The 17307-nt window shown below is 34.8% G+C and overlaps 2 protein-coding genes across 2 annotated transcripts; both read left to right on the top strand.

Annotated features, from left to right (window-relative positions):
• The first annotated feature begins 1265 nt into the window (after positions 1-1265).
• On the top strand, positions 1266-8284 carry LOC110893955 (transmembrane 9 superfamily member 8). The gene is made up of 7 exons (XM_022141114.2): positions 1266-1614; positions 3417-3581; positions 3662-3771; positions 5016-5124; positions 5244-5356; positions 6290-6440; positions 6908-8284. The coding sequence occupies exons 1-7, from the start codon at positions 1501-1503 to the stop codon at positions 8063-8065; spliced, it is 1920 nt and encodes a 639-aa protein (XP_021996806.1). The 5' UTR covers positions 1266-1500; the 3' UTR covers positions 8066-8284.
• A 963-nt stretch (positions 8285-9247) lies between these two features.
• On the top strand, positions 9248-15311 carry LOC110893953 (leucine aminopeptidase 2, chloroplastic). The gene is made up of 10 exons (XM_022141111.2): positions 9248-9341; positions 10000-10414; positions 11364-11558; positions 11655-11880; positions 13072-13195; positions 13478-13573; positions 13676-13753; positions 13845-13905; positions 14235-14422; positions 14983-15311. Exons 1-10 carry the CDS (start codon positions 9276-9278, stop codon positions 15112-15114), a joined length of 1581 nt encoding a protein of 526 aa, XP_021996803.1. The 5' UTR covers positions 9248-9275; the 3' UTR covers positions 15115-15311.
• Positions 15312-17307: the final 1996 nt, after the last annotated feature.

The following is a 17307-nucleotide window of genomic DNA, read 5'->3' as shown; positions in this document are numbered from 1 at the left end:
TAAATAAAGGAATAGATTATTATTGTGCAGAATAAATGTGATTCAGTTAAATACTAACGTTGATTTGAAAGTTTGGTATTGTTTTTAAAGAGTACTTAAATTGAAAGTATTCAAATTTTGATACCATGAAACTCTATATTTATAACTATCGTCAATTAATCTATACACCAATTATCACATAACGCAATTTAAATAATAACATCTAAATAGTTGGATAATTCCAAAAGATCACGAAATTTATGAACTTCCTCATTATATGTGACATTAGTGCCATTCAATTGCAAATCCTTAGATCATGCCTAGAATTCTTCCACAGCTTCCTGCCAAGTCGATAGGTGCATTTGTAAAGCATGGAATTCCTTCTCATCTACGCCTCACTTTGCGCGGATGCACCTATGCTATCAAACCAACCATAAACTTCTTCGTCTTGACCCAACTACCCGAACTTTTCGTACGCTTGATTGTGAACCCGTGGACCATGATTCAATCACCACTACCTGTCCATTACCGTTCAAGGACTATGTGATAATTTCAGCAAGCTTGGATGGATTGGTGTGTAGGCTTGGAGGAAATTCAAGAACTAGCTTTTTGGATGGATTAGTCCAAATAGTTTCAAGCATTGCCATTTTAGTCCACTAGGTTAACTTCGTCCATTTTTTATGTTAGCTAGAAGGGTAATTCGATCATTTTATAAGGTCCAATTGGCCTTCTAGTTAACAGAATTACATATAAAATGACCGAAATACCCTTCTAATTAACAGAATAAAGGGATTGAGTTAACACACAGTGGACTAAAATGGCAATGCTTGAAACTATTTGTACTAAAATGACAATGTTTCAAAATAACTCAAACCAGATAGACTAAAATGACATTTAACTCCATAAAAAATGGAACCTACAAGTTTAATGGAACATAAAGGACTTTTTGTGCATTTTTTTTGAACGGCAAGACAGTGACACCAGGCGTTGTGGCCAAGGTCGACTACTCGACCATTTCCAGCCCCTTGGCTGTCCAGATGCGTGGAAACCCGACCTCCACCCGCCCGAAGGCATGACAATGGAATAATTGGTAAAAACTCGCCTCTCATTCAAGACGAACCGGCACCTCCCATATTCGCCCTTCACCTGGATGCCGCAAAAAATAACAGAGAGAGTGAGAGTCAAACTAGGTTATAAGAATCACCAAGTTTTTCCCCAACCACTTCACCCAGTGTCACATTGGCCGTTTTGTGCATTTTACTCGTGTCATTTTGGACGGTAGAAACTATAAAAGTGACAAATGAACAAACGGTTGATGTTAATTTCATCATCTTCACTCTCCACTCATCATCATCTTCTTGACCTCCAATTAGGTGCAGGTTTCTGCCATTAAAACCACACACACTATAAAGACAGAAACAGATATATACACATATATATAGAGAGAGAGTAAATAGAAACACTTATAAGAGAATTTGAGAGATTCGAACACAGATCTGAAACCAGATCTGAACTCTCCATATGGCTAATCGATTTCACCTAGTGTTTCAATTATCGATCTGCGTGTTTCTTCACTTATTCATCCATGGATACTCGTTCTACCTCCCTGGTGTCGCTCCACAGGATTTCTTCAAGGTATTTATCAGAATGTGATTGTTTTGTTTCAGTATTTGATTATTTTGTTAGTTAGGGTTTTGTTTTCGATAGATCGGTTATGTTGCGTGTTGTTTTGTGTGATTTGAATCTAAGTGTGGGGGAATCTGATGTGTTGTTCATGAAGATATGCTGTTTATCGATCTATATATATTATTGTGAGCGTGTAAAACCGAGAAAAAACGATGAAATAAGTGTTTGCGAGTAAGATGGAGATAGATATAGAGTTGGAGAGTCGAATGTGAGGTGCTTTAGGGTATGTTTGGCATGAAGCTTTTAGGAGCTTCAAGCTTTAAGCTTTTAAGAAAAAGCTCCTGCTCAATAAAAAGCGTTGTTTGGTTGAAGAAGCTTTTAGGTTAGGAGCTTGAAGCTTTTGGTTGAACGCTCCTACTAGTAGCGTTTAGAAGGAGCTACAAGCTTTTAGGGAAAAAATGACTATTTTAACCTCTAAATATAATGAACTTTTTAATGCACAAACTTTTAATTTTTTTAGTTATGTCCATTTTAGTCATTTTATACATTTTATTAAAAGCTCCAGCTACTCTGCCGAACACCAAATATATCTAAAAAGCTACAGCTACTAGCTACCAGCTACAGCTAACAGCTACCAGCTTTCAGCCACCAGCTAGCAGCTTCCAGCCACCAGCTACCGGCTACTTTTGCCAAACATACCCTTAATGTATGTTCTGGCCAAAAATCGTGTGAACAGGTCTGAAACAGTTATATCAGCCCTAAACAAACCTGAAATCAACCTAAAACAGCCTAAACTAGCCGTAAACAAGCCTAAAAGGCTAAAACATGTCTAAAACCCTTTAAAAAATTATACTAAGTGTCTCGCTTAATTATAAAAGACTTCATTTTTAAGCGCCTTTCACCGAAGCCCAAGGCTCACCCTTTGCGCCTTGAGTACACCTTGCATCTAGTGGTGGATCTTGACCTAAAACTCAGCATGGGCCGATGTTTTTTGGAGATAAAATCAGCCTGGGCCGAACCAATACACATTTTAAAAAAAATCTCGAAAACCTGAAATTTAACACTACTGGGCGAAAAAACCGCACGGGCCGAGGCCCGGTCCGGCCTCCTCTAAGTTGCGCCACAGCTTGCGTCTTTGACAACTATGGTGTAGTGTATTTATGTAAGCACACATTTATGGAATAACAAAAAAATCAAAATTGAGCAGAAAACACACAATTTGCTATTTCCAAACTCAATAAGTGAGCTTGTATATCCTTTTGTTATTTTTGACTTTTTGGAACATCAATTTGGTTTATATATAAAAAGCATACCTTTGACTTTAATTTAAAAAATGTATATTTGAAGTTGATTAACACATCTTTGTTGAATAGTGAACCGACTATACTAGTGCGCCATAAAATTCAGGCTCTATAGTGTAGCTGTTATAACAATAAAATGGACTCTAAAATCTAAATCATAGTCAACGTCAAACAATGCTTGTATGCGACTAGAGTATTAACTATCACGTACCATTTTTCTTGTACATTTTGATGTATATGAGAAGTTGATAAACCCTGCATACCATGTATGATATTTTTTTATATATCAAACTAACACATCTTTACTGAATAACAAACTGAAACAACTGCACGGGTGTGACAATAAGTATCAAACACTATAGTGTAAGTGTGTAACCTTTGTAATGGTAAAATGGGCTATAAATCGTAGCCAATTATCAAATAATGTTTGCATGTCAGTAATGTTTGTAATGGTACATAAAGTATGTTGTGACTTGTAAGGTGTCTAAACATAATGACTTTATGCCGTAGGGAGATAAGCTGAGGGTAAAAGTAAACAAATTGGCTTCCACAAAAACCCAGCTCCCGTATTCGTACTACTCCATTCCTTATTGTCGGCCCGATAAAATCGTCGACAGTGCTGAAAATCTCGGTGAAGTTCTTCGTGGTGATCGTATCGAAAACTCTCCCTATGAGGTAAATAAATTAATGAATCTATTATGACAGTTATGTTTCATGCTATGTTGTACTATCTTCTAATGAAATTTGCATTGCAGTTTCAAATGCTAGTGCCACAAATGTGCAATGTTGTATGTCGCTTGGTATTGGATGAGAAAACAGCCAAAGAATTTAAGGAGAAGATAGATGATGAGTATAGAGTTAACATGTAAGCCACTTCACAGTTCACACCCGGAGTTTGATTTTGTAGATATCATATATTAGTTTCTTAAATGATCAGAGTTAACTATGACTATTGATCTAACAGCCTTAGACAACACATCCAAAAACTAGGGGTGAGCAGAAACCGAAAAAACCGATTTAACTGAACCGAAAAAAACCAAACCGCACAAAAAACCGAACCGAAATTTACGGTTCGGTTACGGTTTTACATTTTATAAAAACCGGAAAAAAAACAAACCGAACCGAATAACCTAAAAATATTTTTGAGTTAAATGCCATTTTAGTCCCTGTGGTTTGGGCCATTTTGCCAGTTTAGTCCAAAGGTTTCATTTTTAACCTGTGGGTCCAAAAAGGTTTCACAGTTGCCATTTTAGTCCACTGGGTTAACTTCATCCATTTTTTCTGTTAACGAGAAGGCCAATTCGGTCATTTTATATGGTTGAATTGCCCTTTTAGTTAACAGATTTACATACAAAATGACCGAATTGGCGTTCTCGTTAACAGAAAAAATGGATGAAGTTAACCAAGTGGACTAAAATGGCAACTGTGAAACCTTTTTGGACCCACAGGTTAAAAATGAAACCTTTGGACTAAACTGGCAAAATGGCCCAAACCACAGGGACTAAAATGGCATTTAACTCAATATTTTTTAATGGTTGTTTTATATTGATTTAGGAATTATTAATTTTATTCTTGAATATTAACTATTTATAATAGATACATTAACATGTTTTTTATCTTTGAAATGATTTATCCATTGCCTACTAGAAATAACAAAATTCAACATAAAAGTTAAATTATTATTTCAAAGTATTATATAAGAAAATGTCTTAATAAAAACCTTGGAGAAACATAAAAATAGATTAGTAGGTTAGGTTTATGTAAACAATATTAACTAAAAAAGTTTAATATAATAACTTAAATGTAAACATCTAAGTAAGATTGTTAAATCTTGGATTATACCTTTTATTTTTGAATCCTACGTAATTTTGTTCCAAAACCGAACCATTGCTATAACCGAAAAAAACCGAAAGGTTTTCGAAAACCGAACCGTGCACTCCCCTACCAAAAACTATCTCATGCATCATGTATTCATGTGCCATTATAACTAATTAACTAATCATGACCATTTAGCATCACACATTCAGTTTCAAATCGCAGCCCAAACGCCCCCACAGCGTGGCATTGCTTGTTATTTAATTTATTAATTTTTTCATGGTTTTATAACAGGATATTGGACAATCTACCTTTGGTTGTTCCCATGACAAGGATGGAAAAGGATGCACCCGTTATATATCAGCACGGATATTTTGTTGGCCGTAAAGTACAATATGCAGGAGTAAGCAACAAAACAACCCTCAGTAACTAGATCAGATTAACTTTGTTTCGTCAGCTTTTTTTAGTGTTATTATATATATATTTTTTTTAATTTTAGTTTTAACTTATGGATATCTGCAGACAAAGGAAGAAAAATATTTTATCAACAATCATTTGTCATTCACGGTCAAGTTTCACAGGGACACTCAAACCGACTCTGCAAGAATTGTAGGATTCGAAGTTAGTGCTTTCAGGTAACTGTGCTATAATAGTTGAGCCAGTTTCATATATAGGTGAAGGTTTTGACCCGTTTTAGTTTTAAATGGGTCTATACGGGTTGACCACCAGCATGTATTTCTAATGCATAGAAACTTCTAACCATTGTACTAAAAGATTTACATAAAATAATTTGATTCTGTAATTATCTAAGCAGTTAATGCGGTAAAAAATTGGATATCAGTCAAGGGCCGATGTTTGAGATATAGGTTATCGCGGTGGGATATCGGTAATTTTAATAGGAATAATGGATTTTAATAATCCAAACTATTAGCCGTTGGTCGGCAACGGTCCCAACTTCAAAAATAACCAGTGGTGGTCCCACGCCCACCTTTTCACATATTGTAAACTAATGGACCTTTACTAACAGAACCTTAATTTCTTTTTGTCCCCTTATCCTTTTCGGTTTAGTAAAGGTCCATTGGTTTACAATATATGAAAAGGTGGGACCACCACTGGGTATTTTTTAAGTTGGGATTGTTGCCGGCCAACGGCTAATAGTTAGGATTATTAAAATCCATTATTCCATAACATTACCAATTAAGACTTAAAACACTAATAGCCGCAATAAGAAGAAACACAAATGGTAGAACTAAGAAGTCGTGTACTGGTATCGAGAAAATCGGTGATACATCAGTCAATATCACTGATAATATCGGTACCGATATTTTACACGGGGACCGATAACCGGTATATCACCCATATTAACTGCATATCATCTATAGGTGAAGATTTTGACCCATCTACTTTTGAATGGGTCTATTCGTGTTGACCAAGATGTATTCTTAATGCATAGAAAGTAAAAACTCCTAACCATTGTACTAAAAGTTTTACATTAAGAAATAATTTGATTTTGTAATTATATTTGACTCACTAATCGTTCATAAAAATGTAAATTTGGTTGGATACAGTGTTAATCATCAATATGACGGCAAATGGACCGACAAGACCCGTTTAACGACCTGTGATGCTCATGCAAAACGGATGGTCTCAGCCTCTGATCCAGCGCAAGAAGTTGAAAATAAGAAGGAAATCATCTTCACTTACGATGTTGATTTCCAGGTGAGTATTATTACTGTTATTTAGAGGTTGCAATTTGACGCTTTACCTATGCATCAGGGACGAAAAACGTAATTAACTCATTTGTTATTTTCAACAAACCACAGGGACGAAAAACATAAGTAACTCATTTGTCTGTATATTGTTTTTTAAATGAGGGGTATTTCAGTCTTTTCACCAAAAACTTAATGGTAAATTGGATGGGGTTAACAGAGTTGGACTATAATAGTTATTTTCAACAAACCACAAGGACGAATATTAACTCTAAAAATGAGCTAAAAGGGGAACACGTCAAACGGTTAAAAGTCGTCCATTTTATTCAAAGATTCAGATTACTGTTCTAACAATTTTATTTAGTAAAATGATAATCTTTATTTTTTTTAATGAAAACTAACAAATACGAGCAAAAACGTCATTAACGTTATTAATTCCCATATAAATTGTACATCTTTTTTTTCTTTTTTCTACAGGAGAGTGATATTAAGTGGGCGTCCAGATGGGACACGTATCTTCTAATGGCAGATGATCAAGTTCACTGGTTTTCAATCGTCAACTCACTGATGATCGTTCTTTTCTTATCGGGTATGGTAGCTATGATCATGTTACGAACACTTTACCGTGACATTTCCAAATACAACCAACTCGAAACCCAAGAAGAAGCTCAAGAAGAAACGGGCTGGAAGCTCGTTCACGGCGACGTTTTCCGCCCTCCAGTTAACGCAGATCTACTATGCGTTTATGTCGGAACCGGTGTTCAATTCTTTGGTATGATATTAATCGCCATGATTTTCGCCGTACTCGGGTTTCTCTCCCCATCGAACCGCGGCGGGCTCATGACAGCGTTACTTCTACTCTGGGTTCTCATGGGTATCTTCGGCGGGTACGCATCGGCTCGACTCTACAAAGCGTTTAAAGGAACCGAATGGAAATCGATCGCTCTCAAAACCGCTTTCATGTTCCCGGGAATCGCGTTTGCGGTTTTCTTCGTACTCAATGCGCTAATCTGGGGCGAGAAATCATCTGGAGCGGTCCCGTTTGGTACCATGTTTGCTTTAGTGTGCTTATGGTTCGGGATTTCGGTCCCACTCGTTTTTGTTGGAAGTTATATCGGGTTTAAAAAGCCCGCAATTGAAGACCCGGTGAAAACGAACAAGATCCCGAGACAAATACCCGAACAACCTTGGTACATGAGCTCAGCTTTCTCTATTCTGATCGGTGGAATACTTCCGTTCGGTGCGGTGTTTATCGAGCTTTTCTTTATATTAACATCGATCTGGTTACAACAGTTTTACTACATCTTCGGCTTCCTTTTTATCGTGTTTGTGATCTTAATCGTGACATGTGCGGAAATCACAATCGTGTTATGCTACTTCCAGTTGTGCAGCGAGGACTATCTATGGTGGTGGAGATCCTATCTAACCTCAGGTTCATCGGCTTTATACCTGTTTCTATACACGATTTTCTACTTCTTCACAAAGCTTAACATCACTAAGCCGGTTTCGGGTATTTTGTACTTTGGGTATATGTTGATTGCGTCGTATGCTTTCTTCGTGCTCACTGGCGCGATTGGTTTCTACGCGTGCTTCTGGTTCACGAGGCTTATTTACTCTTCGGTGAAGATTGATTGATGTTTTATAGGGATGTTATTGATGTTTAGTTATACAAATTGTTTCCCGAATCGGGCTTTTTTGCTACTCGAATTTCGATTAATTTTTTTTTTAATTGTTTCTCAGTTTCTGCATGATTTGTGTGTAGAGATTTAAGTGATTCTCTCAGGTTTTTGTGTTTGAAGTTAATTGTATTTGCAGATTTTAATCATGTGTAGTTTAATCAGTTTCTTGTTTGTTTGTTCGTTTCCTTTCGATTAAATATTTTTATTTAAATTTTTAATTTTGAGTTAGGAATAATGTATTGAAATTGGCAAGTCAGCATTGGCTACAAGACAATAACCTAATTCACAAATTTCATTTAATTTATTTTCCAAATTTTGTTGTAAGATATAACCTACTCTGCCTTTATCTCAATACGTTTTATATATGTTTAAAAAATGGGTTAGTTATTAAATAAATCACATTTTCTTGTTATATATGACAAATTTTTGAGAATAAATCATACAACATGCAACTTACCTAAAACAACAATATATTCTTCAAGACAAAATAATGGGTTTGCATGAGTTTGTTTGGGTTGACTCATATTATGCGAAGCGCCACCTAGGACCATTATCTGTTACAACTACCTACTAGTCGGCACCAACATACTCCCTTCACTACGGCTTCCACCGTCACCATGTGACGCCAACTACGTCACCATCGCCTCCACCACCGCTACACCGCCTACAGAATACACATACACTGCCGCTGCCTCTGCCGCTATAAATATAGCGGGTGAACCCATCCGGATATTTTTTTTTTACTTAAATCCACTCATCACATCCTGAACTCGTTTTGGTTAGAATAGTTTTGCGCTACTACCTAACCGGATCCACTTGGTTTTCAAAACTTCAAAATGTATTTTAGTAAATCTTGATTTAAACTATTATTATATCAATTATTTATGCTCAGATTTTCTTTATTTTACACAACTGATCACTGTTACTAGCAATTATACTTCCAAAAATTCAAAAACATGTTCCCATAAAATATAAAATTTATCTTTTGCAAAGTCTAATAAAATAAAAATACAAGTCCTTTTCATGCAATTTGTGTTTAAATTTACAAGAACTACCCTTCTGTCCTTTTCAACTCCTTCCATATATATATACACACTCATCATCCAATAGAGTTACAGGTTCTTCTTTCTTCATATTCATTGTTTTGTTGTTCAATAAACAAAGTTATGGACCATGTTGTTGCTAAGGCCACTCTTGGCCTCACTCATCCTGCCCAAATTGATCACCCCAAGGTCTGTTTTTGTTAATTCATTCCACTAGTTTTGATCTTGCTTATTATTAATTCATATCAGTTGTGTTATGTTAGTTTGTATGTATGATCATTCAGTTTCTTATCATACCCATCATTTCATCTTTCTGTATTCTGTGTTAGTTCTATAATCTTTATATTTGTATTTTGGTTAAAGGCCAATAAAGTTGCCTTGAATCATACGCCCTCTGTTCCAAACGTAGTCACATTTTGGTTTTAACCATATATAAAAAACCAATATACTTTCTTATTTTTCAAGAAAAATTCTCTTAACATATTATTGGTATAAAAGTCCCATGTCAAAAAAAAAAAAAAAAAAAAAAAAACATGAAAAAGTCTGTTTGATTTATTAAAGTCTTTACACTTGTTCAGAATGCAGGTACTTTTGATATTTTTTAGATGATCCGTTAGTCCGTTACCTCTTCATTTTTTCAAAGTTTGATGAAGTGACATTCAACATTTTGTAAAAAGATAATATAATCTTATGCGTCAAAATTTTGTTGAGAGACTTTGTTTTGTGAAAAATAAGAAAGCAGTTTGATTTTTTTTTACATTAACCCGTTAGTTCAGGATTTACCGGGGATGTAACTTATATAATATGAAAGTCTAAATCCTTTTTGCTTTTTTTTGATATATGAAAGATATCTTTTTCGACTAAAGAAACCGATTTGCTAGAATGGAAAGGAGATATACTCGCAGTGGGTGTCACTGAGAAAGACATGACGAAAGACGAAAACTTAAAATTCGAAAACCAAATTTTAGAAAATCTTGATTCTAAATTGGGTGGATTGTTGTCTGAAGTATCTTGTGAGGAAAATTTCACAGGAAAGGTGGGACGGTCAACTGTTATTAGAGTTTCGGGTCTTTGGGCCAAACGAGTCAGCTTGATCGGGCTTGGAAAGTGTCCCACAGTCCCGTCTAGTTATCATGTTCTTGGTGAGTCTGTTGCATCGGCTGCTAAGGCTTCACAAGCGAACATTGTTGCCGTTGCACTTGCTTCATCGGAAGGCTTGACTCCTAGATCAAGGCTGGCCATTGCCTCAGCAATAGCGAAAGGTAATTTTTTTTTTATTTTTGACTTTATTAGTTAGAGGTGGCAAAAAACTGTTTTTATTCTTTTTTATTTTAGAGTAAATGTCATTTTCGTCTCTAGGTTTAGCAAGTTTTGCGACTTTCGTCCAAAGGTTTGTTTTTCGGCATCTGGATCCAAAAGATTTGAAATCTTGCCATTTTAGAGTAAAAGGTTTGTTTCTCCTTTAAGTCAGGGGTATTTTCGTATTTTTTCTATGTTAAAGGTATTTTGAATACTTGTACATTATGCTAAATGCTTGTACATAAAGTGAAAAAAAAACGAATTGCCGTTTAAGTAAACAAAAAAGACGGAACTACTCTTGACTTAACGGAGAAAAATAGATAGAGTTAACGAGCCAGATGAAAGTGACAAGATTTCAAACCTTTTGGATGCAGATGCGGAAAAACAAGCATTTGGACGAAAATTGCAAAACTTGCCGAAGGGACGGAAATGGCATTTTACCCTTTATTTTATATAAAATGTTTGTTATCATGTGATTACAAAAACTCTATTAAAATGATTGTTTATTATTTTAATGTAGGGATTTAGGAGGATGTGACCATTTGGTGACTTTTGATCAACAGGCTTTGAAAAATAAAAATAAAAAAAATTTGTGTTTGACTAGAGATGTCTGGTTTGACCCGTTTTATCTATAAATGGGCCCACTTGGGTTTTAGTCGATCTTTAGCAGGTAAAATAGGTTAAAATTAAAGAATCACTAAAAATGGATCAAATAGGTTTAATGTAATCTGGAAGATGAATAAATTATTATCATAATAAATAATAATATAGTTCTCTTATAATCATTATCTCATTAATCATTTATCATATTATATTAAAAGAATAAAAAGGTATTTAGGCGTTGGCCTGGCCGGACATACTAAAATTACCTATCAATAACCTATACCTGTTTTGACCCGTTTTTTTATATAGGCACGTTGTTGGGTACTTATGAAGATAACAGATTCAAATCCAAGTCTAAGAAGCCATCTCTCGAGTCTGTTGACTTTTTCGGTCTCGGATGTGGGCCCGTGCTCGAAAAAAAACTTAAGTACACAGAAGACATTTGCTCAGGGGTAGTATTGGCAAAAGAGCTTGTAAATGCACCTGCTAATGTGCTCACTCCTGGTTAGTTAACATTTCATCTCATTTGTCATTTCTGTTTATTCGTTGAATTTCATTATTTGTTTTTATACTATTTGTGTTGTATGTTTATGCCCTCAGAGGTGCTAGCAGAAGAGGCTGCAAAGATTGCTGCTGCGTATAATGATGTTTTTACAGCAAAGATTTTAGATGCAGAACAATGCAAAAAGTTGAAAATGGGTTCGTATCTTGGCGTTGCTGCCGCTTCTACAAATCCTCCTAAATTTATACATTTATGTTACAAACCTCCAAACGGGTTTACTAAAACCAAACTGGCTTTAGTTGGAAAGGGGTTGACTTTTGACAGGTAATAATTGTTAGGTATCAAGTGGCGAAGTGGAATATCAATCCACGATGAACACGCAATAAGGCTATAGGGTGTGAGGGACATGGTTGGGTCATTAATCGCCACGTAGGACTATTAATGGATTGGTACACCACCCCCTTGTCTCATCCACCATGATTCCCATGGATTAAACCATGGCAACCATGAGCCTACTTTCCATATTTAATATTTTCTTTCCTTTTCACAAAAATAAATTAAAGTAAGATAATAGTGGTTTGAGTCATGACCACACCCTTAGGGTAGTGGTTTTGGATGATGGATTAGAAGTAGGTGACATGACGCTGATGTGGAGGGTCATGGTGATCATGAGGGTCATGACCACACCCTATAGCCTAATAAACGAGAAAATATAAAGCAACACATGAACATTAGAATTTTACGTGGTTCGGTTCCAGTGCGGAACCTACGTCCACCGGCTGCAACTAGAGATATTTTATTTGACTCTGCCAATATTTACAATTACAATAGACAGGATAGGGTTAACAACTTAATGAACAAGAAAACTCAGCGGGCCTCCATCTAAGTCTTCTAATCATCCAAGCCCAATACTTAATGAACAAGAAAACTCAACGGGCCTCCATCTAAGTTTTCTAATCATCCAAGCCCAATAGCACTTAATTTAGCCCAAGGACTTCACACATTAAACCCAACAATAATCTAGTGTATATTTATAATAGGTTGAAATTGGTCCATGAGGTTTGGTCACTTTTGCCACTTTAGTCCAAAACTCAAACCTTTTGAATCTGGGTCCCTGTGGTTTCAATTTTGTTGTCATTTTCATCCAAAAGCAAAATCTGGTCAGATTTTTCAGTTAACATCCAATTTTTTTGTCCTTTTCCTCCCTTTTAATGAATGGAAAAATGGTCAGATTTTTTTAATTTGTTATAATAAAACGTTAAAAGACCATTTTGCCCTTCATTAAAGGGAGAAAAAAAGACAAAAAAGTTGGATATTAACTGAAAAATCTGATCAAATTTTGGTTTTGGATGAAAATGGCAACAAAATTGAAACAGGTTTGAGTTTTGGACTAAAGTGACAAAAGTGACCAAATCTCAGGGATTTTGACAGTTTACTCTTTATAATAGGTTGAAATTGGCACCTCTATTTTTTCTCTTTTGTAAATCATGCCACTTGAATCTTATTCGTTTGTAGCGGTGGCTACAACATTAAGACGAGCCAGGCTTCTATGGAGTTGATGAAAAAAGACATGGCTGGTTCAGCAGCGGTGTTAGGTGCCGCGAAAGCACTAGCTCAAATTAAACCGCCTGGAGTAGAGGTGAGTTGGTTAACGGGTTGGGTTGACCCAAAACATTTTGGTCCAGTAATCATAAACTTTATTTGTAGGTAACCAGTTGAGTAACATGATTAATAGTAAATAAATTATTTCAACAATAATCTTATGAGTTAATAATATTCTGTATACCTTAATAATACACTTAGGCCTTCAACCCTTTTGTCTCTTCCTTTTTTTAGTTGTTTGACCCGTTTGCAATTAAACACAACCAGAATCAACCCATTCATTATCGCCACCTTTAAATTGACTTGGGCTATATTACAGGTTCATTTTATAGTGGCAGCTTGCGAGAATATGATAAGTGGGACCGGTATGAGGCCCGGTGACATTGTAACGGCCTCAAACGGAAAGACAATTGAGGTATATCTCCTTCCAGTTTATAAGTTCATTAGTTTGATCAGTTTCAAAAAAATAAAATGACATGAGTGTTTTTTTTTATTTTTTTTTATTTCTATATTTTAGGTTAATAACACTGATGCTGAAGGCAGACTTACACTTGCTGATGCTTTGGTGTATGCCTGTAATCAAGGTGTCGACAAGGTAAACTTTGAGCTATTTTCTATTTCGGGTCGATTTTTTTATTTTGCGTGTTATAGATTTAATCTTAATCCAAATTTGATATTGTCTGCAGATAGTTGACTTGGCAACTTTGACTGCAGCATGTGTAGTTGCTCTTGGGCCCTCAATTGCAGGTATATAGGGCTGAAAATAGATTTTAGAACACCTAATAAACAATCATTTTATATATATTTATATCTTTATGGTACTTTTATCATTTATTATATATATTTTTTATGATTGCATACATATTAAGGGTAGTTTACATATGTGTAATCATAATAAACATGTATGTAATCGTAAAAATCCACATAATAAAAGATAAAGTACCCTAAATATAAATATATAGAGATATATAAAGATTGTATATTATGAGTTCTGAAAGTTCTGTAGTAATTTAGATTCCCAACCCATATTTTTTACGTAAAAATTTTTATAATGTTTTGGTCAAAAATTCAATCAGGCATCTTCACACCTAGTGATGAGTTGTCTAAGGAGGTGGTTGCCGCTGCGGAAGTTGCCGGAGAAAAACTTTGGAGGTTGCCAATGGAAGAAAGTTATTGGGATTGTATGAAATCCGGGGTTGCGGATATGGTCAACACTGGCAGTCGTCACGGTGGTTCCATTACCGCAGCTCTTTTCTTGAAGCAGGTATTTTTGTTTTTTTGAGTTAATTACGGTTTTCGTCCCCGTGGTTTGTCAAAAATCACTATTTCAGTCCATTGGTTTAAAAATTGCGATTTCAGTCCCTGTGGTTTCACTTTCGTAACCATTTTAGTCCCTGTGGTTTCATTTTCGTAACCATTTCAATCCATTTATTCTGTTAGTACAGGGACTGAAATGGTTACGAGGTGGACTGAAATGGTTACGAAAGTGAAATCACAGGGACTGAAATCGCAATTTTTAAATTAATGGACTGAAATAGTGTTTTTTGACAAACCACATGGACGAAAACAGTAATTAACTCTTTTTTTTTTTTTTTGTCAACTTTGTTCAAACTAAAAATTTCAAGCTACTTATTTGCTCATTGTTATAAACACAGAATTGATTATATGTGTTTGGTGTTGCAACTTGTTAACTAAAAGTTACATTTTTGCCATTGTGATCATCACAAAAGAGTCATGATTATACTAATTAAGCTCCCTTGTTTTGTGATTACTATAAGGGTATTTTAGTCATTTTACGAAAACCGATTTTTTTTCGTTTGGCAGTTTGTTGATGAGAAAGTAGAATGGTTGCATATAGACATGTCTGGGCCTGTTTGGAATCACAAGAAAAAGGCTGCAACTGGATTTGCTACTCCCACTTTGGTAGAATGGGTTTTGTCCAACTCATCATCTTAAAACCTTAATAACAACACTATCTTATTGTCCTGCACACGTGGCAGCTACAAGTTTGGGTGTTGAAATGCCCTCAAGTTATATGTATAAGAGAATGGAGATTGTGAAATGTGTATGAATAAAATATGTCTAGAAAGAAAGTTGAACTCTTTGTAACTTGTAATTTGGATCAACATTTAATAATAATCTTGTTTTAGCTAGCTTAATAAAATTTTTATGATAATGGCTTTGTCGATTTCTTGCATAACAAGTTAACATCATGAAAACAAGTACAATGTTACAAATTTCCGATAATGACGAGACACTTAACAAGAAAATGAGCGATATCTCATACTGGTTCGATATCCTTAAGAAAATAAGAAGTCCAACCACTTGTTGCATGCTTGGCCACTTTGAAGGAAGATCAGTTGGACATAGATACCCGATTTATAACATCTATATATATACACGTACTAAGTGTAACTAACGCTAACTCATAAATAGAAGAATGATGGTACGTTATTTCTGTCCATTATCATCATTTATAACATTTTCAATTTTTAGTTAATTTTTCAACTATGTTGTGAGTTGTGACAATGTAAGGTAAGTGTGTTCAAAATCGGATTATCCGGTTTTGGGATATCCGAAAATTTCGGATAGTGAACATTAATATCCTAATCCGTATCCGAGATTTTGTATATCCAAAAATTCGGATATGGATTCGGATATTAAAACGGATATCCGAATTTATAAAAAGTTAAAAAAAAATCTGTTTCGTACATGGATTAAAACTAAACCTATATTCTATTTTCCAAATTTCCAACATTGATAACTAAAAACATTCATAAATCCACATCCGAATCCTATTATTTACTACTTTTTATTATATTTCAAACTAAATATAAGGTTGTATACTATATATATCTATAAAAAATTAGTTTTCGGATATCGGATTATCTGAAATTAATTTTTCTTTTTCATTCTTTCTTTTTGTCATAATTTGTTTGGATGACTCAAAATATATACGATTCAGTTTGATTCAACTCAATTTAAAAAATATGGTTAAGATAGGTTATTCTTATAAACGCACCACCTATGCCTATTGTTTAGTGTCACTACCTATTATTTGTCATCGACACACCTCCACCACCATCACCACCATGTAACGCTACCCAAACGCAGCACCTATGGCTTTACGCCGCTGCCTCTACCTCCATAAAAATATATGGCAGGTGAACCCATTTGGATTTTCTTTCTTAAATCGACTCATTTCAACCCGAACTCTTTCTGGTAAGAACCATTTGGACCCGCCTGACCCAATCAACATCTTTTCAAGCTTAAATATATTTATTATTTTCAGTTTTAAATTATTTTTATGAGACGTTATAAGATATCTCTATATTCTTTATTTTACACAACTGAAATTGTTAAGATGAATTTTATTTCTGAAAGTTTTATTGACAATTAAAAAGTAATAAACATTTCTATTGATTGCATAAACGAAAAAAGGTAAAAAAATATATTACTACAATAAAATAAAGGTAAATTGTCAAAATCGTTCCTAAGGTCTAGGCATGTCTGCCAATTTCATCCAAAACAACTTTTTTGTACCATATAATTCTTCACTTTTGGTATTATTTTTTTTTTTGCCATTTTCATCCAAACGTCTAATTTTTTTGCCAAAATCATCCTTGAGATTTAGGATTTTTTGTCATTTTCATCCAAATGTTTGATAAAAAAAATAAAGCAAATTAGATGTTTGGATGAAAATGACAAAAATCCCAAAAATGAAGCAGTATATGGTACAAAAAAAAAAATATTTTGGATGAAAATGGCAAACATGCCCAAACCTCAGGAACTATTTTGGCAATTTACTCATAAAAAAAAAATAAATTATCTCTAGTAAAGTTCAATAAGATTATAAATCATTTTTTATGCGACTTGTTTATAAATGTATTAAAACCCAAAGAAAATTATGTACTCTATTAAAAAGACAATTAAACAATGATTTGAGCTCACTGCTTCACATGGTGGACTCCCATTGGTTCACACGCAAACCACTAACTGAGCGGGTTTTATATCACCGCACTGTCGTGTCTTCGGACGAGTGTTCACAAGCTTCGGCCCTAGGTGAGGTTTTCCCCTGTTCGGAAGCGAGTGTATCTCGATATGGTGAATTTCGCTAGTAGTCCATTTAAAGGATTTATTGACGTTCAA

This window comes from Helianthus annuus, chromosome 12 (assembly GCF_002127325.2).
Source record: "Helianthus annuus cultivar XRQ/B chromosome 12, HanXRQr2.0-SUNRISE, whole genome shotgun sequence".
Taxonomy (NCBI): domain Eukaryota; kingdom Viridiplantae; phylum Streptophyta; class Magnoliopsida; order Asterales; family Asteraceae; genus Helianthus; species Helianthus annuus.
The sequence above is the reverse complement of the archived record's forward strand: the minus strand, read 5'-3'. Positions and strand labels throughout refer to the sequence as shown.

Coding starts and splice junctions, on each gene's coding strand:
- LOC110893955 (XM_022141114.2), top strand. CDS start 1,501: ATGGCTAATCGATTTCACCTAGTGTTTCAATTATCGATCTGCGTGTTT. Junction 3,772..5,015: donor GATGAGTATAGAGTTAACAT/GTAAGCCACTTC, acceptor GTTTTATAACAG/GATATTGGACAATCTACCTT. Junction 6,441..6,907: donor CTTACGATGTTGATTTCCAG/GTGAGTATTATT, acceptor TTTTTTCTACAG/GAGAGTGATATTAAGTGGGC.
- LOC110893953 (XM_022141111.2), top strand. CDS start 9,276: ATGGACCATGTTGTTGCTAAGGCCACTCTTGGCCTCACTCATCCTGCC. Junction 11,559..11,654: donor TGCTAATGTGCTCACTCCTG/GTTAGTTAACAT, acceptor TTATGCCCTCAG/AGGTGCTAGCAGAAGAGGCT. Junction 11,881..13,071: donor AAGGGGTTGACTTTTGACAG/GTAATAATTGTT, acceptor ATTCGTTTGTAG/CGGTGGCTACAACATTAAGA.